Here is a 26,983-nt window from a genome sequence, read left to right as displayed (position 1 = left end):
GCAAAATAACCTTGTGACCCCTCTGCAATTCCCCTTTGGGTCAGAACCCCTAATTTGAGAAACACTGGTCACCCCTATGAAATCCGTATAGTATGGAGTAAAAGCACACAAAAGACCAGATATCACGGTCTGTGATGTGTTTTTCATGGCTGTGAATTTGGTAGGGCCCTACTAATAGGTATTAAGCATGGCTGACCCTGTGTAGAAGTCAGGTCCACCACAAGACAAACACTTTGAGTGCGGGCTGAGGGTGAAGCACTGGGAGGAAGGAGATTTGGCAACCACTCTCAAACTCTGGTTCATTTTCATAGTAGAGAGACAGTTACAGTGTTTAACAGTGAAAAGACCTACAGCTAAACATCTCTGGCCTCATCAGCAGGGGGAAAGGAAAATAAAAGTGATGTGTCCAGGATAGTGAGCATATGATCTAGCCATGCAGAAATGCATAAGCAGACCAAAACAGAAAATATCACCCTCTGTCTCCCTCTGCTATTCATTTGATGTCATTTTCGAGATGTTAAGTACCCCTTGTTTGAATTCTCCTCACACATGCACATTAATAATCCAATACAGTTGATCTTAGCTGGCTTGAACAGACACACTCAATTTACAATCATTTGAAAATTGGCAGCTAAATGTCCCTAGTACATAGTGAAGTGACATGGCCACGTTTAATATTAGGAGTAATATGTGAGGTGCAATTAATGTAGTTAATAAAACCAGCACTCTCTACACATTCTTCTGGTTTGGAAATGTACTTTGGAATGTTCCCTGACATCCTCTTGTAGAGTGGAATGACTAAAATATCTGCTACAGCTCTCCCTCTCTCTCTCTCTGGAGATCCTTTCTGAATCAGGGGGAGGCAGCGGCGGCTCCAGGCACCAGCGCTCCAAGTGTGTGCCTGGGGCAGCAAGCCGCAGGGGGGCACCCTGCTGGTCTCTGCAAGGGCGGCAGTCAGACAGCCTGCGGCGGCTTGCCTGAGGGAGGTCTGCCAGTTGCACGGATTTGGCAGCAATTCGGCAGTGGGTACGCCAAATCCGCGGGATCAGGGACCTCCCACAGGCGCACCACTGAAGGCTGCCTGATTGCCGTGCTTGGGGCAGCCAAAAAGCTAGAGCCACCCCTGGGGGGAAGGTTTTCTATCCAGATGCTCAACAGGTCTATTACTCCACAGAGGGCGCTCTCTCAAATGGAGCTAGACTCTCTACAAACCTTGACAGAGGCCTGGTCTACACTGGGGGGGGGGGTGTCGATGTAAAATACGCAACTTCAGCTACGGGAATACCGTAGCTGAAGTCGACATATCTTATTCTGACTTACCTCCTGTCCTCACCGCGCGGGATCGATGTCCGTGGCTCCCCCATCGACTCCGCTACCGCCACTCGCTCCGGTGGAGTTCCGGAGTCGACGGGAGCGCATTCGGGGATCGACATATTGCGTCTAGATGAGAAGCGATATATCGATCCCCGATAAATCGATCGCTATCCGCTGATACGGCGGGTAGTCTGGACGTACCCAGAGACAGACTGTGGCTTTTAGGATACTGCCCCTCCTCCACTCCAGGAGGAGTACCAGAGACGGTCTGCCAGGTCTCTTCCTTGTACTAAAGGGAGTACAACCTGCTCCATCCATCAAATGGAGCAGACTGCTCCTCCTGGAGTACACTGGCTTTGCTATGTGAGCTTGGTGAGGGTCTGACCCCTTTTTTATAGCCTTGCTTCCTGGCAGGGAGCAAGAGTGAACAGTGCCAGAATGCAGGGCGCACAGAGACATCTACCCTGTGCAGCTGCTTAAGGGAGAAGATTTTTGTTTGCCTTTGAGTGACTGCATGGAGGCCACTCCTTACCTTGGCTATTATCTGTAGACGGAGTAGCTGTTTGTGAAGTGCTCTGAGTATGAAAGCAACTGTATAAAGCAGGCATCCAAAAAACCTCAATGTTCCCATTATTTGCACATGCTACTACTGGCTGATTTTTCCCCAAGAGGACTAGAATGATGGAAGCAGCCTGAACTATCTGGAATTTGATTCCCTTTATTTCATTTTGGGCATTCAGTGACTACAACACGATTTAGGACTTGTCTACACAGAAAAATGACCATCATAGTTATAACCAAATAATTGGAGGAGTAATTATTCTAGAACAAAGTCACTTTTATTCCAGAATATTGTGTCCTCACAGGAAAGTTATACCAACATACCTAGGCCTTGGCTACGCTGGCGCTTTACAACGCTGCAACATTCTCGCTCAGGGGTGTGAAAAAAACACACCCCTGAGCGCTGCAAGATATAGCGCTATAAAGCGCCAGTGTAAACAGTGCTGCAGCGCTGGGACCCCATGAGGATGTGGAGTACGTGCAGCGCTGGGAGAGAGCTCTCTCCCAGCGCTGGCACTGCGACCACACTCGCACTTCAAAGCGAAGTTTCAAGTGTAGCCATACCCCTAGAGAGCAGTAGTTATTCCGCTTTAGCTATGCCAGTCAATTTCAAGCCATTAGGACTAAGGCTATGTCCACACTACGGATCTTACAGAGGCACAGCTACATCGCTGTAAGGTCTCCTGTGTAGCCGCTCTCCTGCAGGCATAATTAAACCACTCCCGACAAGCAGTGTTAACTATGTTTTGCTGACAAACGTGCTAGTGTAAGCCTCTCACCTTTAAAAATAGGACCCAGACACTTTTGAAAACTTAACCCCAGTCAATATTTAAGTTGTGGTGTTTTTTCAATGTATTTTTGTCATAATTTTCTTCTGTTATTATATTAATCTTTTTTAACTTCTTTATTTCTCTTCTAAAAGTTCTGCAAACCCTAATTAAGGACACTGAACAGAATACTTAGGCCTTGTCTACATGAGAAAGTCACACCAGTTTAATTAAAGGTGTGATTTTAAACCAATTTAGTTAAACAGGTAAAAAAGGCTGTGTGGGTATGTCAATTTAAGAGTGCCTTACTTGTGTTTGTGGCAATTTGTGTTCATAATTGACTTAAGCTAGTCTGAAATAAATCTGGTTTAAATCAAACTATGAGTGTCCCATGGGGATTGCACTGGCTTTCTAAACTGGTTTAAAATCACACTTAGTTCAACTGGCTCAACTTTCTCCAGCAGAGAAAGGATGCTGTTTCTTCTACTCAGAGAGATCGTGATCTTACAAGCTGTTCCACTTGGGTGGACTCCTGTGCCTGTGCAGATCCTCCATGAGGTTTTATATTGTAATCCATGTAATTCAGTTTATGTAAAATGCTGTTATACTGGGGTAATCTCAGCTCATGTTTTAACAGTTCAACCTAAACTGGAAATGCTTTATAAAATGTATTCCACAATCCCTTTTCTAAACATACCTGTTTCTGAAGCATGCATACATTCACTGATATTGCCCTGAGCATCTCACACATACATCACAAAGTTTAAATTTAAGAAAAATCAATCAACATTCCCTGCCAGGTACCAGCAGCGAATGTAGCATCTTTAGAATAGAAGATTCTGTCATCACTGTAAAGCAGCAAATACTGAATGTTAATTTTGCCCATGCTCTGCTAAGTAGCAGTACTTATTGTCATTACAGAGTAAAGTTCAGTCTGTGCAAGATTAGCATAAGGACTATGCACCACTTATGTTCCACTTGGGCAATATTAGAGTATGTGCTAACTACTTAGGATAAACCATCTGTTCCATCTTGTATTTAACTGTGACTCTACGGCTATGTCTACACAGCGCACCTTACAATGGCTCACTGTAATAAAACCACCCACAATGGGGGCGCTAGCCACACCAGCAATTTTCATCACTCAAAGTTTTTTCATTCAGAGGGGTGTTTTTTCGCACTCCTGAGTGAAAACAGCTTTAGTGACGACAAAAGTGCCCGTGTAGATATAGCCTAAGTACTTTCCCCAGAACTGAGGAAGACCTCTGTGTGACGTGAAAGCTTGTCTTTCTCACCAGCAGAAGTTGGTCCAATAAAAGATATTACCTCACCCACCTTGTCTCTCTAATATCCTGGGACTGACACAACTACAACTACACTGCATATACAGATGTTTGAAAGTTAAGCTAACTCACGGGTTCTCAAACTGGGGGTTGGCACCTCTCAAGAGGTCATGAGGTTATTATATGGGGGGTCGTGAGCTGTCAGCCTCCACCCCAAACCCTGCTTTGCCTCCAGCATTTATAATGGTGTTAAATATATTAAAAAGTGTTTTTAATTTATAAGGGAGGTCACACTCAGAGGCTTGCTATGTGAAAGGGGTCACCAGTATAGAAGTTTGAGAACCACTGCACTAACTGAATGGTAATATAATTTTTCCACAAATCTGTTTACTTATTTCAAGAGATATGTATCCCACAATGCCCTGCAAAGCTGAAGTCAGCTTTGGTACTGGAAAATACAAAGTACAAAGACAAGATACATGAATGTTCTACACTGGTATAATAGGCTAATAGTACCAGAAAGAAAACAAGGAGATAAGAAAGGTACTGGACTAGTGCAAATTGGTGGGTTAGAACTCAGTAATGTACACAGAAAGACCTTTAACTTGTAAAATGGTCTGCTATAAAGGAGGTGGTTTTGAATACATATTTCAGAGTACACCTTCTGTGTACGGTGAACTGCATGCTGTGAGAAACAAGCTTCTCAGAAGGATTGCTGTGCTATTAACTCATTCCTTTCTGTATAGTTTTGCTTTGACTTAACCAACCATAGCCAAATTTATTGTGCAATTTGGTCACTTTACACATTGCTAATACTGAACTGCAAGTGTTGTCAAGCAATTGGTTATGCTTTTAGCAATAATATGAAATTCATTAAGAATTCAAAATACGAGTAAACCGCATGCATCAGAAGTTTGATAACGGGATACATACAAAGCCAGACAGGTCCATGAGCCCCACAATGGACATATGATCCTCTTTGGTTCTAGCTAATGATCTTCATGACTGTCTGCTATCTCATCCTCGCAACATGACTGCCATCCTCACAAGTCAAAGCCAAATGTTATTATCCATAGGATAGTAAACAATGCTACACTCAATTTTCATTTTGGTACTTTTTAAAGCCAATTATCATGTCTTTCAATGCACTAAACTTAGATATATATAATATTATGGGACTGTAAATAAAATATTTACAAGAGCAAAGCGGAGTCAGAAACCAAACCGCAGTTCCAAAAAAGACAACAAAATCCATCTGTTTCTTGAACCACCTGTGTACTTGCTGTGTACAGATAAACTCCCCAATGCTGAATAATGTTGTAACCTTCAGCCCAGATGAGAACCCACTTGTTTCTACTACTGTATGTACAAGTTCAAAACAGTTTTAGTCTACCGATACACTCTACGTATAGCAGTACAAAGATATGGCTTCTTCTCCCTCATATATCACAACTGCTCATGGACTGATTCTTCTCCTTCAGAATACGAGCAATTCCCTTTAACTTCAAAGTGGTTTCATGTATCATGTAGTGCGAGAATGGGGTGCGAGAAAGGCATGTTGTGTGTGTGAGTACAGTAACTCCTCACTTAATGTTGCAGTTTCGTTCCTGAAAAATACTATTTTAAGTGAAACAATGTTAAGTGAATCCAATTTCCCCATAAGAATTAATGTAAATTGGGGGAGGCTAGGTTCCAGGAAATTTTTTTTTGCCAGATAAAAGACATTATATACATATACAGTATAAGTTTTAAATAATTTTAAACAAACAATTTAATACTGGACTCCCCAGTGATGACTGTGAAGCTTGGTCGAGGCACGGATGTAGTAGGGGTCGGGGTATGGGGGTTGCCCCGCTCCACCTGCCTGGTGTTCCTGCCAGGGAGCAGAGTCAGGACATAGGGGCTTGCCCTGCTCCACCCGCCTGGCACTTCTGCCGAGGAGCAGGGTCAGGGGCTTGCCCACTCCCTGGCTGGAATGCTGGGTGGGTGAAGTAGGGTAAGCCCCCGCGCCCCGACCCTGCTCCCCGGCAAGAGTGCTCAGCGGGTGGAATGGGGCAAGCCAAACAACTTAAAACGGAACATTGCATGACTTTAAATGAGTATGTTCTCTAATAGATCAGCAACCTAATAACCAAACAAATGTTAACCAGGATGACTTTAAGTGAGGAGTTACTGTATATGTGCACACACACATGCAAGTAGGTGTATCTGAGCAGCACACAAATGAAACAAAAAAATCCAATCATTTACTTACACTCACAGGTGCTGACTTTCAGCTTTCCCCAGGCCCGTGGCCCCGCCCTCACTTCACTCCTTTCCCCAAGACCCAGCCTTTGCTCTGCCTCTTCCTACCCCCACTCTGCCTCTCGTCCAAGGCTCCACTTCACTCCCTCTCCCAAGTACGCCCTGCCCTCTTTCCACCTCTTCCCGCTCCCACTCCTCCGCCTTCCCCCAGCGCCTCTCACCCACCGTCGAACACCTGATCGGTGGTGGGAAGGAGGTGCTGGAGGAGGAGTTGATTGGTAGGTTCCACTGAACAGTGATCAGCAGGTGGCTGGTGGGTCATGAGCACCCATTATTTTTTTTTCATGGGTGCTCCAGGCGCAGAGTATCCACAGAGTCGGCACCTATGCTTACCCTGCAGGAGGTTGCAAAGTTTTGGAAAGACTGTATGGATTGATGGGACAGTTCCTCAGCTGGTGTAAATCAGTGCAGCTTCACTGACTATTGCAATTTACTTCAGCTTCTCGCTCTCTCTCTCTCACACACACACACACACACGCACACAGCCTGTCATCAGTATGAATGAATTCCAGGCTGGTAATGACCAAGTCTTTACCTTCTGACAGGCATTTGGTGACCTGTGTGACATAAGTTGATGATCTCAGTTCAGTTCGTAATGGACAAAAGTATCCACATTACAAGAGCAGGAGCTGGGAAGTCTGAACTGGCTCCTCCAGTTGTGGGTGAGCCATAGCTAGTTAAAGGAGATCTGCACTCCCTCTGCATAGCCATTTGATCTCCTGTTTCCTCTGCTCCAGATTCTCTCACCTGCTTCTGAAAAGACAGATGATTCATTGGGTGAACTTCTCTTCATCCAGTCCCCCACCTGACACTCCTATGCCATGACAGCTGGGGTGGAGGGCTAGGTTCCCACCCCCGAGGAGTGCTGGATATGGGCAGAGGGCACAGAATATAGGAACCGTAATGTGTCCAGAACTGAGCGAGTGCATGTGGGGGGCATTAGGGGATCAGAGGGTTGAGATTTCCAGTTACCTAAGAGAAGAGTAGAAACTTGTTATATGTCCAAGTCAAGATTGCAGTAGAGGAGTAGACACCCTGAGTACCTAAAAAGCTTAAGCTATTTCATGACAGGGCTGAATCGGCAGCAAGCAGCTTGTTTTTCACAACATGCAGCACTGCAGCAAAAACTGAAAGCCTCCCAGTGTTACATGTGGTGCTCTGTAAATTAGTGTGGTAGCGTAGCACTGTCTAATCTGGGTACAGTAGGAGGACTGCATTCTCTCTCTCTTCAACTGCTAGCTGGCTTCTGTGAAGTACCAGACTAATTAGCCTAAGTCACTGTTTCCTCAAAGGGTGAGTCATGATGAGCCACCAATGGTTTAAAGAGCCCTTCCTGTATCTGCAGAATCAAACAGTCTGTGAATCCAGAAGTGGGAGATGGGAGAGAGGGTTGAGAAAAAAGGAAGTTTCAGTAAGCAGAGCTCTTCCTTAGGACAAGTCTATACTTAAGAAGTTATATCAACATAGCTATGGAACTCAGGGTGTGAAAAATTCACAATCCTGAGCACCACAATTATGTTGACCTAACCCCTGAAATAGACATGCAAGGCTGACAATGTTTCCATCAACTTAACCACTGCCATCTGGAGAGGCAGATTACCTACAGTGACAGAAAAACCCTCTTCCTACGGTGCTACAGAGGCTTAGCTACAGAGCTGTAGGTGTGCTACTGTAGCACCTATAGTATAGACATTGTCATACAAAATGAACGAAAAGGCTGGAGAACACCAAATCTAAGTCACCCGTTGGGTTTAATAGGTGGATATGCAACGCAGGTAAGCTTGCAAGTAACAAGACAGAAATGTACTTGTTACTGGTTTCCCTCTAGTTTGGAGATTACATTCTATGCTGAAAATACAAATATTTCCCCTAATACCCTAGCTTTGTTAGTGTATAAGAAACACAATCTGAAGCTGACCTACACACAAAAGTATATGAATGTGTAAAAAGATACTGTACTATAGGAAATGAAACATGAACAAAGGTGAATGTAAAGACAGCGTAACACGGCTCTCCAAAGCTGTCCACCTGTCACTTTTTCAAGATAAGCTCTTGTGACAATTTAAAATGATTTGTATCCAAAACAAAAAGACTAATCAAGCATTTCCTAAGAATTAACACATTCAAATACACCATGGCAGTGAAGACCTATCACAAAAGGCAAAGACGCAGCATAGCTGTGAGCTGCTGAAGATAGGAATGTTTTTGACAGGAAGCCCATGCTGGCCTGTTTGGGAGACCCGCCAAAGGCTGCACTGATCTCTCGTATTTATACATCCCACAGTCACCACAGACTGCAGTAGAATGCCAAAACAACACTAACTGAAAGGGAAAATGAACTCATAAGAAGAACGGTAAAATCAGCTGAGTGGACGTTCCACCTGACACTTGGAGAGCACCTATGTTCTACTGTTCGCCCAATCGATTTCCTCAGAAAGGCAAGGGTATGGCACTTCATATTATATAACTAGGGATGAACTAATGTCTTATTAAACAAGAGCAGGGTCGGCTTCCCCAGCACTATGCCTTAAAGTAAATGGACCCAAAGAGGTAAGAGCATCTTTCTAGCCTACTCATTGTTTGATTCTTGTGGAGGCTCCTAACCTGCACTGTAATTAGCCCCAAGGCACATACGGACTCCTGGCCACTGTGTAACTAGCCTGAGACCAAACAAACTAATTTCACATGGGCTGTTGAACGGCAATCCGACAGGACAAGATTTATTCTCAGAGTTATTGAACACCCACAGCTGCTCACTGATTCAGTGGGTGTTATGGGTGCTCAGCAAATCTGAAAATATCATCCTAAATCTATAATTTGTATTGTTTTAAAACCAGATGTAGTTAAGATTAAACACTTCTCTTTCCAACGGGCAAAAGTTGTATGTCGAGCTGAGGAACTACTGCAAACCTGGGCTCAAAAATATAAGAGCTGGTCCGGAATTTTTCCAATGAACTATGTTTTTGTTGAAAAATGCCAATTCATCACAAGTGAAACTGTCTGTACAATAGGATCAGGTTTACCAAATTTTCTGACTGGAAAAAAGGTTGAGAAATTTCCGGTATTACATAACTTCTTTGTTTAAAAAATTTAAACTAATTAGTCTCGGAAACAAACTGAATCAAAGAAAAAACAGCCAACCTGAAAATGAAATATTTAGAAATTATCAAAAAAAAACCATTTTGACTGACTCAAAATAAAACTGATTTTTCAGATTTTGAATATTTTCAAGATTTCAAGTTTTCATCCTGCTTTGATATAGGAAAAAATGTCAAACTCTTGAAAATATTCACAGATGGGAAAACTATTTCTCATCCAGCTCTATTGATTAACTTTAATTTGAAATTTGACCACCTGATCATTTTGACCACTACCTGTTTCATTTGATATTTTCAAACAAAGGTGTGTAAATGAGTTTTTGTCTGTGCACATTTTTAGGTAATTGCTAGTCTGTAAATAAATACCGAACTCATATGCAAAGAAGGGTATGTGAGAGTACACCCAAGTATTCGGTAATTGCTATTTGTAATTCTCCTGTTCAAAAAGTTCCAGTCAAACAATCAGTGAACAGAAACAGTACCATGTGAATCTCACTAAAAGTCAAGGGGACTTAAGCTTCTAAGTGTAAGCAGAGTCAGGATAAGCTCTACCCTGACATCTGGTGGAAAGAATGTCAGAGAGTGTATTTGCATAGGCACGCCTACCCTATCCTAGACTGCTGAGCGGTGGGACTGCTTGGTGACAAATGACTCACCCTCAGTTGGGTGGTACTTGCTAGACAAGGGACATGGGTTCCAAAACCCAGTGAATTGAGAGAGGCTGGGGACAGGTATCTGTGCCTGGTGGTGCAGGCTCCTTGTGGAGCCAGAAGCACCAGTTGCACCCTCTCCACTGTGGAATGTCAGAGTTGATTTTTTTTATTATTCCCTCAAGAATCTAAATACAGGTTACTGAGCTGAACGCACTTTGGGCTAATGGTGCACTAGCACTGGGGCTCCCCCACTAAGACCTGAGATCACTAAGAGTTGAAATCACGAAAGAGCTGAAATGACTGAGCTGAGAGCACTGAATACTGTGCTAACTAGTGGGGGAGCCTGAAGATATAGTGTGAAACAGAGCAGCTGGTGAAGTGGAGCAGTTGCGGGGACAGCTGGCGTGGATCACGGGACAGCTGGTGGCAGCAGAGCGGCTGGCAGAGCGGAGTAGCTGTGGGATGAGTGGCGCGGCCCACAGAGCGAGCAGAGCTGAGCAGTTTGCAGAGCAGCTCATGGAGCAGAGCAGATGGTGGAGCGGAGCAGTTCCTGAGGACGGCTGGAGGAGCAGAGTGGAGCAGCTGGTAAAGCGGAGCAGTTCGTGGAGAAGGCGGAAGCAGAACCCACGGAGAGGCAGGGCAGTTGGCCCCGGACCACATAAGGTGCCCCTTTCTACCCAGGCGGGGGGGAGGGACCTCTACAGATAACTCTTGAACTCTGGGGTGGCATTGACCAGAGACTTTTGGGTTGTTGGACTTTGGGGTGATTGGACTTAAAACCCTAAGGGGAAAAAGGACAGTGCCAAACGTACTTGGAGGTGGGTTTTTGTTTATGGTTTGTGTTATAACCCTGTTTGTGGTGTTTCTCCAATGGGATGCCGCATTGATTCCTTCCTTTATTAAAAAGATTTTGCTACACTCAGACTCCGTGCTTGCGAGAGGGGAAGTATTGCCTCCTAGAGGCGCCCACGGGGGTGTGGCATGTGAGTATCCCAGGTCACTGGGTGGGGGCTCGAGCTGGTTATGCATTGTGTTACTGAAACGGAACCCCTGGACACTGAACCCGGCCCTTGTTGCTGCCAACTCAGAGGGGCAGAAGGGTTACATAAGTGCCTAAATCACTTCAGAGCTTCTAAGTCACTTTGATACTTCTGAAAATTGTGCCCAAAGTGAACAATTTGCAAACACTCATAGACTGACATTAAGTTGTTTGTCAAACATTTAGTGAAAATAAATGCATTTTTTAAAACACGTCTTCAAAGTGCTTTACAAACATTCATTCATTACCTGCATCAACTGTAAAGCCATTTGTGAGGGAGATGAACATTATTATCCCTCTTTTGCAGATAGGGAAATTGAGATACAGGCCTGGTCTACACTATGCGTTTAAACCGATTTTAGCAGCGTTAAACCGATTTAACGCTGTACCTGTCCACACTACGAGGCCCTTTATGTCGATATAAAGGGCTCTTTAAATCGCTTTCTGTACTCCTCCCCAACGAGAAGAGTAGCGCTAAAATCGGTATTACCATATCGGATTAGGTTTAGTGTGGCCGCAAATCAACGGTATTGGCCTCCGGGCGGTATCCCACAGTGCACCACTGTGACTGCTCTGGACAGCAATCTCAGCTCGGATGCAGTGGCCAGGTAAACAGGAAAAGCCCCGCGAAATTTTGATTTTCATTTCCTGTTTGCCCAGCGTGGAGCTCTGATCAGCATGGGTGGCAATACAGTCCCAAATCCAAAAAGAGCTCCAGCATGGACCATACGGGAGATACTGGATCTGATCGCTGTATGGGGAAACAAATCTGTTCTATCAGACCTCCGTTACAGAAGACGAAATGCCAAAGCGTTTGAAAAAAAAAATCTACAGGCTACACAGTGCTGTGTGACAAGCGTAACGGGAAGCCAGAGACTCAAATGGACGCTCATGGAGGGAGGGAGGGGGTACTGAGGACTCCAGCTATCCCACAGTCCCCAGCAGTCTCCGAAAAGTATTTGCATTCTTGGCTGAGCTCCCAATGCCTGTAGGTTCAAACACATTGTCCAGTGTGGTTCAGGATATAGCTTGTCAATTTACTCCCTCCCCCTACTACGTGAAAGAAAAGGGAAAGAAATCGTTTCTTGACTTTTTTCAATGTCACCCTATGTCTACTGAATGCTGATGGTAGACGCGATGCTGCAGCAGTGAAGAGCAGTATCCGCTCTTCTCCCCTCCCCGGTGGCAGACAGTACAATATAGCTGCTATCTGTTGTCACCATCAGTCCGTGCTTGATAACTGCTGAATACCCCTGGCTGGCCTCAGGGGTGCCTGGGCAAAAATAGGAATGATTCCTGGTCATTCCCAGTAGATGGGACAGAACGGCTGGTAACCGTCCTCATCATAGCAACTGGGGGCTGAGCTCCATCAGCCCCCTCCCTTTCATGTATAAAGAAAAGATTCTGTACTGCCTGGACTATCATAGCAGCGGCATGCTGGGCTGCTCTCCTCTGCACCGCTTAATGTCCTGCCTGGACTGTCATAGCACTGGGAGGTTGCCTCCCCCTCATTTTATCTCACTAACAAATCACTGTTTGTTATTCCTGCATTCTTTATAACTTCATGACACAAATGGGGGGGGACACTGCCACGGTAGCCCAGGAAGGTGGGGAGAGGAGGGAAGCAACGGGTGGGGTTGTTGCAGGGGCATCCCCCGTGAATGGCATGTAGCTCATCATTTCTGCAGGATCTGACATGGAGCAGCTGTGCTTTCTGATACACTGGTTCTCTAGTACACTTGCCCCATATTCTAGGCAGGACTGACTCTATTTTTAGAAACCATAAAGGAGGGATTGACTCGGGGAGTCATTCCCAGTTTTGCTTTTGCGCCCCCGGCCGATCTCAGCCAGGGGCACCCATGATAGCAGCAGACAACACAGAAGGACAGATAACCGTCATCTCATTGCCAAATTACACTGGCAGCAGACAGTACAGAACAACTGGTAACCATCTCTGCTATTATGCAAAAGCAATCAAATGCTGCTGTGTAGTGCTGGAGTATCGCCTCTGTCCGTGGCATCCAGTACACATACGGTGACTGTAAAAAAAAAAAAGCTGAATGGACTCCATGGTTGCTGTGCTATGGCGTCTGCCAGGGCAATCCAGGGGAAAAGGGCGCAAAATGATTGTCTGCTGTTGCTTTCCCGGAGGAAGGAATGACTGATGACATTTACCCAGAACCACCCGCGACAATGATTTTTGCCCCATCAGCCCTGGGCTCTCAACCCAGAATTCTAAGGGGCGAGGGAGACTGCGGGAACTATGGGATAGCTACAGAATAGCTACCCACAGTGCAACGCTCCGGAAATCGACGCTAGCCTCGGACCATGGACGCACACCGCCGAATTAATGTGCTTAGTATGGCCGCGTGCACTCGACTTTATACAATCTGTTTTATAAAACCGGTTTATGTAAAATCGGAATTATCCCATAGTGTAGACGTACCTTAAGTCAATACAAATACCGTATCTCTGAATCATTAGCCAATGTGAGAAAGGGAAAAATGTCCTAACAAAAGCGAAATCTTAGTACTTTCAGTTTGATACACTTCAAATTTCTTTCATTAGGAAAGTCCTGCTGTAATCTGAAAAGACAGGGATTTTTAATTCATTATGAAGCATTGCGCCCTCCACTGAGCACTACTTAATGGCAAGCTAGTGTACATGCTATATTCCTGCAAAAACTAATTCCGATTGTTCCTAATCATGTTTCTCAGCTTGGATTTACCATTGACTTCATTATTGTAAGAAACTCTTCCTCCTCCTCCTCCTTATATTTTGGCTTATTTTATTCACTACCTCCTACTTCTTCATTGTCCCTTTTTTTCCTAACACCAAGGAGAATATACGTTCATTTCACTATAGGCTTTTTCGCGGCAGAACCCAGGCAGTATTAACCACTGATTAGGCAGTCAGTGCCAGCTCAGCCAGAGAAAACCTCTCTTTGGATTTCCTTTGCCCTCAGAGGGGCCCCCTTGGCTATCAGATTATAAAGATTATAAACCTTGGATTTCTCAGTCCAATCGGTTTAGTCAGTATTCAGCCCTGTTTACCGCTGCAGCAGAAAACAAGCCGTTGAAGACAATGCCTGTAAAAGAACCTAAATTATTTTAATCCAGTGCAAACTTTGTGAGCTCTAATGAAGTTGTATTGTTCAATTATGCTGCTGCTAGTTACTAGTGAACATACGTTGGCTGGTGAGTTGGTACACACTGCTTTTGGGGTTCATGGAAAAGCAGGGACAGAAGAGGCTGTGCCCACAAAGTCTAATTTACATAGTAGTAGGTAGAAGCTCAACAATGATTTACTTCCATTTGATTTGACAGTTTCATGCTGTTTTACAGTACTGTAGCTGCAGAGATGAAGGAACATCCCTGCAGAGGAAGAAACCTTGCTAGGAATGCAATGTGCCAGTGGGGAGCTGGGCAATGACAGAAATGGAACCCAGTCTCCTGCAATTTGCCCTCACCTAGCTACAAAGGGCAGAATTCACCCTGTCACAAATACAATCCCAAGGGCTTAAGCAGATATCAACATAGAAGACTTAGGATACGTCTAGACTACTCGCCGTATTGGCGAGTAGTGATCGATTTCTCGAGGATCGATATATCGCATCTCATCTAGTCGATCCCGCGCCGTGAGGACGAAAGGTAAATCAATCTAAGATACTTCGACTTCAGCTACGTCATTCACGTAGCTGCAGTTGCGTATCTTAGATCGATCCCACCCCCGGTGTAGACTAGCCCTTAGTGAAGAAAACTTTGCCGGACAGCTCATTTTAGCACATGAAGTAGCCACAACTCTACTTCTGGAGGGGGAAGCATGGGCTCAAAAGTGGGTGAGCCAGCCCAGAGCCTGCCAACAGCACCCAAACTCCATCCCAGAGCCTGCACCCCTCCACCCATCCTGCACCTCCACCCTGTGCCCCAGCCCAGAGCCTGCACCCAGCACCCAAACTCCATCCCAGAGCCTGCACCCCAGACTCCATCCCAGAGCCTAACCTCTCAACCATCCTACACCCCAATCCCATGCCCCAATCCAGGGCCTGCACCCCAGACCTCCCCCCACCAAACTCCCTCACAGAGCCTTAGGCAGGTGGGGGGCGGAGTTCAGGGTGGAGTGGGCTCTGAGTGTTCTGGGCACCACCAAAATTTCTACAAACCTGCCACCACTGATACTTGGGGGGGGGGGGGTGGTGAGGAGGCAAGCAGTGAGTTGGTGGCTGGAGGGGGGCATCCATTTTCAGTATTTTAATTTTTGGTACTGCATTGATTGACTGCTGTGTGCATTAATATAGTGACCCCCTGAGTCTTTGAATGAGGCTTTATACTGGGGGGCAGTGGGATGAGGAGGTGACCGGCAAGTCAGTGGCTGGAGGGGGGCAAATCTCTCAGTTTCAAAATCTGGGAATGTGTCTGTTGGTCTCTCTCTCTGGGCTGGGGGTTGTCCCAATGCTGCAAAGAGGGTTTTCCCAAAGGAAGGTGCTTCCTCCTAACCCCTGAGGCCGTCAGTATGTTTGCTATTCTCTAGTCAGCCCACTTGACAAGTTTGATTGTTCTTGGTCTGGCTCCCAGTCCCTCTCCAAGGGTCTGGAGGTGCTGCCTTCCACACCTTCCTCAGTCACACCTCGTTCATTTAACAGGGGAATTGATTACAAAGTGGGGTGGGGGGAGATCTTCTTCTTCTTCTAGCAAAAAGACATTTTGCTTTAACTTTAATTATTCTACCTTGGGGGCCTGCTATAACGTATTACCAAGGTTCAATACAAAGTCATATAAAAGTTATACAAAAATGCATAATGCAGAGATTTATCTACAACTGCATTGATTGACTGCTGTGTGCAGTAATACAGTGACCCCTGGGTCTTTGAATGAGGCTTTACACTTGGTGGGGGGTGGTGAGCAGCGAGTCGTGAGGCGAGCGGCTGGGCAAGCAGTGGGTGGGCAAAGAGGCAAGCAGTGAGCCAGCAGGGGTTCTAGGGGCGGGCATGGGGGTTTCTGACAGGGGAGGGAGGAGGTGAAAGGAGGCAAGTGGTGGGTGGGGGATTGACTAGGAGGGACACAGCAAGCCAGCGGGGAGCTAGGGGGTGAAGAGGAGGATGATGGTGGGGCCGAGTGGGGAGGGGGCGGTCCTATCTTAACTGCTGTGATCTGGTCACCCTATGGGCACCGTTTCTCCTCCCACCCAAACATTCCTTTTCGGCCCACAGCTGTTTCATGGGGCGGCACTGGGGAAGGAGGGTTTGTTTCCATGGGGCAGGCAGCGTTGCGGGGGAGGGCAGACGACAGAATATGAGCTGCATTAAGTTGCAAGAGCTACATTTATCCCCTTGTTTTGCTGCAGAGAGGGCCTTCTATTATTTACTATGAAATGCAGGGCCTGCACTTAGGCTGCAGTCTCTAAAAATCACTCATGTTTTGTAATATTTATCATGACTTCAGAGCACATTGGCACACATACACTGACGCTCACTCTGTTTGCAAAATTAAGCAGCGTGGGTCTTATAAAGCAGCAGCTTCGCTGGCTTCTCCAGAGGGATTTCAAAGATGCGTGCTATAGAAGTTCAGGATGCCAGTGTATTCACAGTGAAGGGAAAGATGACCTCGTGGCAAAAAGGAAAGGTCAGTCACCAAGTTCACAAACCAGTAAAGAGATTACTCACACATGCATGGTTTAAACAATATGTGATGTGTGATTGATTAAATGCACAGGAGAACTAACAAGTCTCCCACACACAGATGGGAAATACCCACTGATCATAACTGTACCCACCTTTTCCAAATTCAAAAATAAATAAATAAATAACCTGCTCTTCTCTGACCAGTTCTTGGACTGTGTTTTGCACCAACAGTAGAGACAGTGAATGTGAACAATGCTCATGCAGCACCACGAGATCCCTTCCATACCGTCCCCTAAATCATTCCCATCTCACTATGCCAGGCAGCCAACCCCTCTCCATTCAAATCCGTCCTGACAACTCGCTTCTGCCAGGAGGCCCATAAATGCTAATCTCGGCCAGTGAAAGCTGTCAGCACATCATTATGAAAAAGTTCTGAGGACCCGATTCTGTCATCCTGACTCACACCAAGCAGCCTTTACTCTGCGAGGAGCCTTACTGATTCCCGTGGGACAAGTAGCCAAGTGAAGTACTACTCAACACGAGTAAGGGTGGCAAATCTTGAATTAGCACCGTCATTGGGATCTCCCTGTGCATACTTGTATTACTTAAGCTGCAAACTTCTCAGGGCTGGGACAGTGTCTCCTTTGTGTCTTGTATTGTTATAATGCCTAACAAGCTGCTCTGATAATAAATACATGAATAAATAAATAAATAAATAAATAAATAGCATAGTCATAGTGATAGATGATGTGGTTTCTTGGAATCTTTTTTGCACAATGACATAATCCTATCAGGAAATTTGTTCTCCTGGCCACTCCAGTGATTTCTCTCTTGCTGTAAATATATCTCAGTGCTTTTTAAAAATACCTATCAGTAACATTTCCCAAAGCGCCTAAGTCCCGTTTTCCAAAAATTAACTTAAGGCCAGCTTTTTTAAAGGTGTTTAGGCACACTAATATTAATGGGAGTTAGGCACCTAAATACCTTTTAAAATCTAAGCCTTAGGCACCTAGCAGTCAATGTCTCAATTAAAATCAATGGGACTTAGGCTCTTAAATGCCTAAGTCACTTACTTTGGAAAATGTTCCCCTAAGTTACTTGAAAATGTCCCACTATCTATTTTGACAAACTGTGACAGACATAGAAATCATACACAGAAAACAGTAAGCCTGATGGATTATTTCCCCCCATTCCAAAACATACAGAAAGCACAGCAAAGCAGAACATACACAGACACTTTTAAACAAAACCAAATCAACCTTGAACTAAAATGTCTAGCAAGGTATAAGCACATATTTGTACGTTGGTGCTTTGAAAAAAGTTCCTGCCTGTCAGAATGAAGCATAAGTTGAACCATCTTCAGGAGGGCAAGTCTTATTTTTCTGTCAGCATTCAGAGAAAGGTTAATAGCAGCCTCAAAGAGTTGCTCCTGTCTGTTACTAAACGTGTCTCCGGTTACATGTTATACATTAATGCAGGAGCCAATGTGTTGTTACGTTCCTGAAATAAAGCACTGTTAGGAACAAACTATCTCAGACTGCGAAACAGAAAGAGATGGTAATTGTGGAATCAAGCATGCCAGCTGCTGTCAGAGAGTTTAGAGGCTCCAGGTGAGGAAGTGCATCGAGCAAGACCTTACCTGTTCCAGGTAGCATTGGAGCAGGCCCGTCGCTGCTGGGTTCCCCGCTCATCCAAGGCTGCCTGCTCTCTCTTGCCCAGATCACTGAGGCTGGGCGAACTCATGAACTTCAACCTGCGAAGAGTCCTCATGGTCAAATGTGTGTTTGTGCGTGGCAGCTACAGATACACCATCCTTTTTACACACACACACACGCAGCTGGAGCAGCAGCAGCAGCAACGCGAGCAGTTCTCTCCGTTTGTTGTTCAAAAAAGAAACTTAAAAAAAAAAAAAAGAAGAGAGAACCAGTCTCTACAGAGCACACCTCTGCCAGCAAGAAAACAAACCTTTAATCAGATCAACTGTGACATCATAAACTGTGGTTAATAATTTCTACAGTCCTTTTAAAAAATTAAAGCCAAACTTCTTGCTGCTGCTTTAACAGTTTGCTGGGGCCCCTTTTAACCAGCAGCTGCCCAAAGTGGAAAGATTTCCCCTTCCCCCGCCCTGGTGCACCAAAAATGAAGAGTCTCATTCAACATGCTGCATGCTCCACCTGTCATGGGAATTGCTGCTTTAATCAGTCAACTGGTTTTTTGAGTTTTTTTTCCCTCAGCCCTCTCTCTTCACTCATAACTGGAAATGAAATCAGAGGGCAACGGAAAAAAACAACAACCAACCAATACTGACGCACTGAGACTTTATTGGAAAGTTTCATAACTGCCTATGCCCCGCCACGTTACGACACTTACACACACACACACACGCGCGCGCACACACACACACGGCACAAACCTACTGTTTGCCTCAGAGGCTGTTTAAGCTGAAAGCGTCGGATAAGCCACAAGAGTGATAGCATTAAAAAAAGAAAAATGAATACAGACCAAAAAGTAGAAGCTGGTGCTTTCATTTTGAGGAACTTCAGAGGTTAAATAGAGTGAATAAGATGATTAACTATTTGAGATTTGTAAAAGCAGCAAAGAATCCTGTGGCACCTTATAGACTAACAGACGTTTTGGAGCATGAGCTTTCGTGGGTGAATACCCACTTCGTCATATGCATGCAAGAAAGCTCATGCTCCAAAACGTCTGTTAGTCTATAAGGTGCCATAGGATTCTTTGCTGCTTTTACAGATACAGTCTAACACGGCTACCCCTCTGATATTTGAGATTTATTAATGTTTTTTAATTGAAATAACAGCTGCACAATCTGGGGCATGTCTAGTCTCAACAAAAGCCCCAGCTCAGTTATCTTCAAAGCGAAGAACATCCTGCTCTCTCTGATACTGTAATATTTATGAAAATAATGGTGGAAGATTCTAGCCAATGTTTGACTTGTTGCACCAAGATTCTGTTTCAAATCATAAATTTTTCCTTATCAATAAGTACTGAGAGACCTTTGTAACGAGATTTCTAAAAAGAGAATAGCTTGTAATATAGCATCAGGTTGGACATGCATCAGGTGAGCATTATACAACACTTGGGGCCAGATTCATGTTAGTAACAGTTTACTCAGCAAACAGCCCAACTTAAACCAAAAGGACTACTGGCAGAGTAAGATACTATTCAGCATAAGGGTATCAGAATTTGGACCTTCTTGTGGGATAACATTGCACAAAACATTTATAATTATTTGTTTCATTTGTTTTTCTTCTATATGAAAGTCAGCTGCCTAGGTCTGTGAATACATTTTGAGTATATGTAGGCTTGGAAGGATTTGATTTTCAACAAATGTCAGTAAACATCAATTTCACCATACACACGCAAACTGATGAAAAAATATTTCCATCGATAATTATCGAAATGTACAGGAGAAAGAAAAATGCTACCTGAGAACTTATTAGAGGTTGATTTAAGGATATTTACTTTGTATATTTTGATGTGTGATGTTGACAATCTGCATTTCAATGGTTATAAACATTAACATTTTGAATCGCAATGTCTACGGTCATTAAATAATTACTGCCTGACCTGCCCTTTGTCTGATACGCCCCCCATAATTTCCTACAACTGTAAACAATAAAAAGAGAAAAAATGCTTAAAAATAAACAGATATTATCCTTCAAATTCTGCCACGCCTAAGTATATGTCAAATTAATATAAGTTAGAGGAGCGAAAACGGATTTTGAAATTCATAGATGCCTTATCTGAATCAATAATTTGTAAGCATTGTCAAAATTTGAATTTATTTATTTATTGCCTCTACCCTCCCACCCATAGCCTGAAATTTGGCTCAGCTCTTTGCATATTGTTTGGGCGGGAGGGAGAGTTGATCAGATCACATGGGGAAAAAAAACCACATTTTCTCTTGGGCTAATATTAATGGTCAAGTGAAGACTAGGTTTAATTTTCTGTTGGCTGCCCCTCCCATCCAAAAACTTGAAGTATGGGAGACGGGCATCATAATGTATGAAATATGAAAAATTCATTTTTAAGACAAAGGTCTAAATCTAACCTACCTTTGTACAAAGACTTGGTTATTTCTACTCTGTTCCAAATGTTTAAACTCCTCATACAAAAACAAGCAAACAGACAACAATCCACTACGTACAAGGCAGCAAAGGGAAAACACACACAACAGTATATCTCTGTATTCTAAACAATGAGATAGCTTCTACAGCATACAAATCAGTGACCAAAAACAGATACAGTAGAACCCTGTTTCTTCAAATAGGATGGACATTTAATTTATCTGGATGAGCAAAGGGGGAAATTAGGGAACATAATTTGTATTAAGGAGAGTTTCTCTGGTGAGGTAGTTCAGCTAAGCAAGGATTTACTCTGTTTAATTAAATTACTAGCTGATAACCCGGTTAATTTGTACTAATGTAATTCTGTCTTGTTTTGGTTTCTAGTCTCCTTTGGAGGAAACGCTTACTGCCTCTCACCTGTTGTGAACTTGACAGGTTTTACAAAAAGTGGATTAAATCTTTCTTGGAATTTTAGTTCCTTCTCCTTTCTTGACAGCATAGGAAAGCTTGCAACTGCACATTGGTTATGCCTGTATATTAACAATTCTCTTAATACAATGATCATTTTTAAACTCCTCTCTTAATTGCTCTTCTTCCCTTGAATGCTCCACTTGCTCACTTGAGTAATCTCAGTGCTTGTGATATGTTTTCAACTGCCCATAGGAAGTGCTGCTGAAAAAAAAAAAAAAGCAGTACCAGGCTTCACAAGAAACTTGCTAACAGAAGGAAAAAAGCTCTCTCATTCTGTCACTTCAAATTCCACGTCAATAGCTGAACTGCACTCACTTCTATCCAACAGTCTCAATAACTGGCCTCTGCTTTTGAATACTACATTCAAAGTCTGTGTTACACACAAAACAAACCACAAGGGATGAGAATCATTTCTAATTCCACTACAGTTTTCTCTGTTCAGTAGAAGTGGGCAGGGTTTGTTTACACTCCTTCTCCCTCCCACTAACGTGGAATCTATGCCGCCACCTGATCAAATGTTGATTTACAGATAAGCTACTTTGCTTTCAATGAAGACTGCCTGCATTCATAACAACAGAAGGGTATTTAGAACTTACATTGCACCTTTCATTCACAGACCTCAATCACTTTAAGCATTAACCAAGGGCTTGTCTACCTGGTGAAACCAGAGTAGCTAGTGTGTTTTAAATTAGCCTCCTACTTTATTTCTCACTAACAGCTCCATGTAGACAAGTCCTAATTCAGCCTCAAATCCCTGGGAATCAGGCAAAATTTATTACACCCATTTAAAATGAAGCTCACGGGGAAAGCCATAGATCACACAGTGTGCCAGAGACGAGTTGTGAATAGAACCCAAGAGTTCTAATTCCCAGTCCCATACTGTAACCACTGGCTGGTAGGCCATGATGCTAGAAAAAGCATAGTGTTGCCTGGCATAAGAGGCAAAGAGGAAAGAAGGGATGGTTAGGAGAGAGGGGAGGAGCAACAGTGATCCCTGACTGACTTTGGCTGCATCTGCTCTTAAACAGTGGTGTGTAGACAACAGGGACTACAAGTGTACTTTGTAAGGCTCTAGCAGCAGCAAAAGGGTCCTGCGGTGAGGAAACGCTTTGGGAGCAGGCTTTCCCTGCTGCCAGGGACTTTCCCCACTGCCTCCACCCTGGCAGAGCCTTTCCTCACGGCTGGATCCTTTCTCTGCCATGCAGAAAGGCTCTGGCAGCAGGATACTACACTGCTAAAAACAGCAGCACAGAGGTGGGAGGCACAGCCTGGCATGTAGAGAGCCATGCAGGAGCTCTCTGGGCACTCAGGTGTGTAGGACGCTTTACTCACCTAAGCCATACCTCAGTCTATGCTATTTATACACAAGCTAGCTGGGTGTGCAGTCTCTACCCTACATGCTGCTGTAAGTACAGATATAGCCTTTGAGAGATAAAAGAGCAGGGTGCTGCCATTGCTCTGCAACCTCTTACTAAAAGAGCAGCCCGTAAACACCACTCACTTCAGAATAAAGGGTTTAAATAGCAGGGACTTTCTGAAGGCTTAAGTACTGCACAAGTTTTTGGGATGAGCTCACCAAAAACAGAGTGACACAGGAAAGGGAGAGGAGTTGCCATGGTTCCATAATGAATAATTAATTAATCTTAAATACAAATAACACCTGGCACTTATACAGAGTCAAGCCCCCCAAGTACTTTACAGACATTAATTAATTCAAACCCAGCACACGGCGGTGAAGCAGATAAGTATTACTGTCCCTTTTTAACTCACGCGGGACTGTAGCCTAAAGGTTACGTGACTTGACCAGTGCCACACAGTGAGATGGTAGCAGAGTAGGAACAGAACCTTTGAGTTTAGTCTCCTGTGCTAACTACTATACACAACACTGCCACTCAGCCATTCTTCTTGGTCTGAGCTTTGGAAACCTACTCTTCCCTCCAAGAGGACCCAATCAGTGACTACGCATGGGTGGATTCCACAGCTTGCACAAAACCCTAACGAAGTCAATGGGACTTGGTATTGGTGCAGGGGTCTGTTCATAATGAGTCACTTGCAGGACCAGGATTTAAAAAGACCACAACTTTGATATCAAGTAATGACAGTTATGTGAGTTTACTGAAGGGAGACTAGTCTCCCAGTACACGTGGACAGTCCTAGGTGGCGTGCACTGTTGTTGCAGTCCAGTGCCAGGGCCCTGCATGGAAAATAGTTTAAAAAAATAATTTAAGTAGAACCCTAAAGTGTATCTATTCTAAATAGAATATGTTACTTTGAATGCTGTATTTTAATTATTATGGTATTGCCAATCCCAAGGATTCAAAAATCTTGAGTCAGGTCCCCCGCCCCACCCAAAAAAAATCATGTGATTCGTTTAAAAATAATAAATATTGGGTTCTTTTTATTTGCCTTCTGGCTTTTGAGCTTTTTGGGTACAATTGGGTCACATTTTCAAGCTTTTCTGAACAACCAAGTGGGCCAGAAACTTATTTTAAAAAAAAAGCAAGCTGAGATTTTCATATTATTCACATGACTCCAGGAGCAGGGGCTTTAATAAACACTCCAAATATCAGAAGAATCACAATGAAATAAAGCAAGCTGGCAACTGTGTTGGGCCAAATTATTCCCTCAGTTCCATGCATGTCACCATACTAACAACAAAATGAACACAGCAGTGATCACGATGAATGTATGGGAACATAACTCAGAACAGAATTTGCCCTGTCAGTTATTTCATTAGAGATTTGCTGGGTCTTTTTAATTAAATATTGGCACTGGAGAAAGATCTCTTTTTAATTAATATAAAAATACAAATTCTTTTAATTTTCCCCATGTTTTACGGGGAGTTGAGGGGAGGGGAGAATTATCCTAGAAATGCTGATTATTCTTTTGAGTGCAAGTAAATAACAGAGAGTTGAACTCCAACTCTTTACAGAAACTAGTTACAAACCCCACTAGATGAATGCACTTTTAGATTTTATAAACCACACAGCTAAACTGAAAACATGCCTCAACACATGCCAAAGCCAAGAAATTAGCCTTCTGAAAAGCCACACTTCTTAAAGGCACAGAGCATCTTGTTCCACCAGCAGTCAGCAGAGGAAAGGGGAAAGAAAACTCTGCTTGGCAGGAGGGAACGGGAGTGGAATGAAGAGGGAGGAGGGGAAGCACTACAACTCTGAATGCATCAATTCTTTCAAGATAATCTCCCCTTAATGCTCCCTTGTTGGTAGGAAAAAAAGAACAGAACAGTTGAGAGTAAGGAAAGTATAAAACCGAATTTGCAACTAATCCATGATAAAGAACCTGGAAATAAAGGCAGCTCATTAGGGTACTTCCTGCTGTCATTTACCATGGCTGGTCCTATGATAGCAATAAAGTGCTACTGTAGAGTGTGGCCTATCCTCTGACTCATCACTTTCTAACCTCAGCTCTATTCCCATAACTCCATGGAGCTCTTTGCAGAGCCCCACATGAGAGGCTTTTGCCTCATCATGGGGGGGGCGGGGAGAGGAGGGGAACTCTGCTGCACAGGTGGCATCCTCCTTCCAGCCAAGCAGGAGGAAATGAGCCTGTGAAGGATCCCCTCCACTGAGGTCATTAAAGGGGACAATCTGGGTCATGCTGCCATTTTGCACTAACTTTTATAACTGCAGCCACTCTTTAAACATATGAGATGTGTTCCTCAATTGGTTCAAGTCAGTGCAGCTCCACTGACTTCCACCAGGCAACATCAATTTACCCCACATGAGGGTCTGGCTCATTATTAGTGTCTGTGAGAAAAGGTATTGGGACACTACCAAGTAAACAGCAAGGATTCAGAATAGAAGAATACTCCTCTCTTTTTAAAAACAAAATTATTGTACGTGCACAAATGAACAAGCTCTATGAGCACTAAGGAAGAGAAATGTGGTCTAGCACAACCGTTGGGAGTATAGGACTTAAAGGCCATGAATTCCTAAATTTCTACTCCAGCTCTGGACTCTCTCTATGGCTTTGGGCTCTCATGTAATCTTTATGCCTCAGTTTCTCCATCTGTAAAATAAGATAATTCAGACCAGCTTCACAGGATAGCTGAAAGGATGTAAGGATTGAGCCCTGATGCTGCGCTGCCAACTGCACAGCTGAACCCCTCTACTGGGCAGAGCCCCCTTTAACCGTAGTGGGGCTCTGCATGGCTTCGGGTTCTACGCTGTTAGTTCGTAGGCTCCAGTGCAGCACTAACACCTTAAACGTGTCTCTTAGGTTTACAGTGCCTAGCACAATCGGGTCCAGATCGCCGATGAGGTCCCTACACACAACCACAATCCAATACAAATAAAATAAATTAATTAATTAATTAAAATGACGGCAAAACATTCATATCTAAAATTTCCATTAAATCCCTTTCCATTCCCCAAATAGCTGTTAAAAGTGTGCAACACATAATATACAGTATGCACGTACTGTATACTGCTAATTCTCTTCTGCGCCCCGCCCCTCCCCCCAGGAAATATTGTGATTGAATAAGAATCAGGTCATCTTCCTGAAGCTGTTGCCTGTTATGTCGCAATCAAAAAATGCCAAGTGTTTCCATCAAAGGACAATGCCATCAGCACTTCTGTTTGCTCATTATCTCCTTGTAGGGGTTGGGAATTAAAGTGAGCATTGTAATTAAAATGAATATGGTGGAATGTTACGTGAGGAAGAGGAAGTGAAGATCAGTGCCTTAGTCTGCATCAGCTAGATCATCCGTAATTCTCTTTCTCACCCTTCACTTTAATAACCTACAGGGGCTTTTCTTTATCAGTACTAAGACCTCTGGGCAGCAACAATTCAAGGTCTCAGTGCCACTCATACACCCAAAGCCACTGTGGTACAACCCATTCTAAACAGTGTAAATGGTATGAATGCCAAACCAAACACATGGCTTTGTTAATAAATGGAATATAAAGTGAAACATAAACTGATGTTTTGAATTCTGTCCAATAAATAACTTCATTATTTAAAATGTTTTTATCTGTTTTTACAAGATCATGGTATGTAGAAAAATAATCTTAAAAAGCAACTAAGATAATAATGTTTACGACTTTTTTTCAAATGCTGTATGAATTCTTTCATAAATTGCTTACCATGCACGATATTAATAGGATCTCTGAACACTATGACCTTGATGGGACAGTTTGAGTATCATTGTTCTATCTTCTACAGTTATACATGGTACAGTGCCTTCCAAATGTATGAATCCTGGGAGATCTGAGCTGTGTGCTGTGCCGCACTGCCCTTCTTACATCCAAACTGTTCCGATTCAAGGTCTTCCAAGAAGGCTCTGATGGTCTTGGAAGGTCACCAAGATAAAGAGCCCACTTTGGTAAATAGCTGAGTTTCTAATAAGTTGCAGTGGTAGCCAGCTGTTAACAGCACGAAAGCAGAGCTCAGCTGTTAACATGTTCATGTGAGAATTATTGGAAATACGGCCCTGCTTTAAGATTACTGCCAATCCCCATGAGAAATTCAAATAGGTCAGCAGCACAGTACTAACCAATGAAGTGGGAGCACTTCATATTTTTTGTATCAAAGTATAAAGGATACTTTGAGCTTTTTTTTCTGGGTCCCATAGTGCTTTCCCTTAAAAGTACTTTACCTTCTGCAACGAAGTGCTGAGTACTGCAAGACCTACGAAAGCCTGGCCATCAATATGGATTCACTTTTTAGAACATGTATCATTTCCCTTTGGCCTTGGAAAGATTCATTTTTCAAAAGCAAAGCTACCTTTGAGCACAGTCCGCGTGAAGGATGGCCTATGAGG

At 43.8% G+C, this 26,983-nt stretch overlaps 1 protein-coding gene across 5 annotated transcripts in view; it reads right to left on the bottom strand.

Annotated features, from left to right (window-relative positions):
• The window catches only part of PRR5 (proline rich 5), a 152,716-nt gene that overhangs the window by 70,387 nt on the left and 55,346 nt on the right, over nt 1-26,983 (bottom strand). For 2 of the 5 annotated variants that reach the window (XM_050924962.1, XM_050924972.1), the window contains exon 3: nt 18,279-18,535. The exons of 1 other annotated variant lie outside the window; for it this stretch is intronic. In XM_050924962.1, coding sequence (XP_050780919.1) covers nt 18,279-18,409 — 131 coding nt within the window. In that variant the 5' untranslated portion in view covers nt 18,410-18,535. Of the gene's footprint in view, nt 1-1,320; nt 1,372-18,278; nt 18,536-26,983 lie in introns of those variants that run through there. 2 more of the 5 variants (XM_050924983.1, XM_050924992.1) reach the window with 2 other exon arrangements.

The sequence above is a fragment of the Gopherus flavomarginatus genome, chromosome 1 (assembly GCF_025201925.1).
Source record: "Gopherus flavomarginatus isolate rGopFla2 chromosome 1, rGopFla2.mat.asm, whole genome shotgun sequence".
NCBI classification, from domain to species: Eukaryota; Metazoa; Chordata; order Testudines; family Testudinidae; genus Gopherus; species Gopherus flavomarginatus.
The sequence above is the reverse complement of the archived record's forward strand: the minus strand, read 5'-3'. Positions and strand labels throughout refer to the sequence as shown.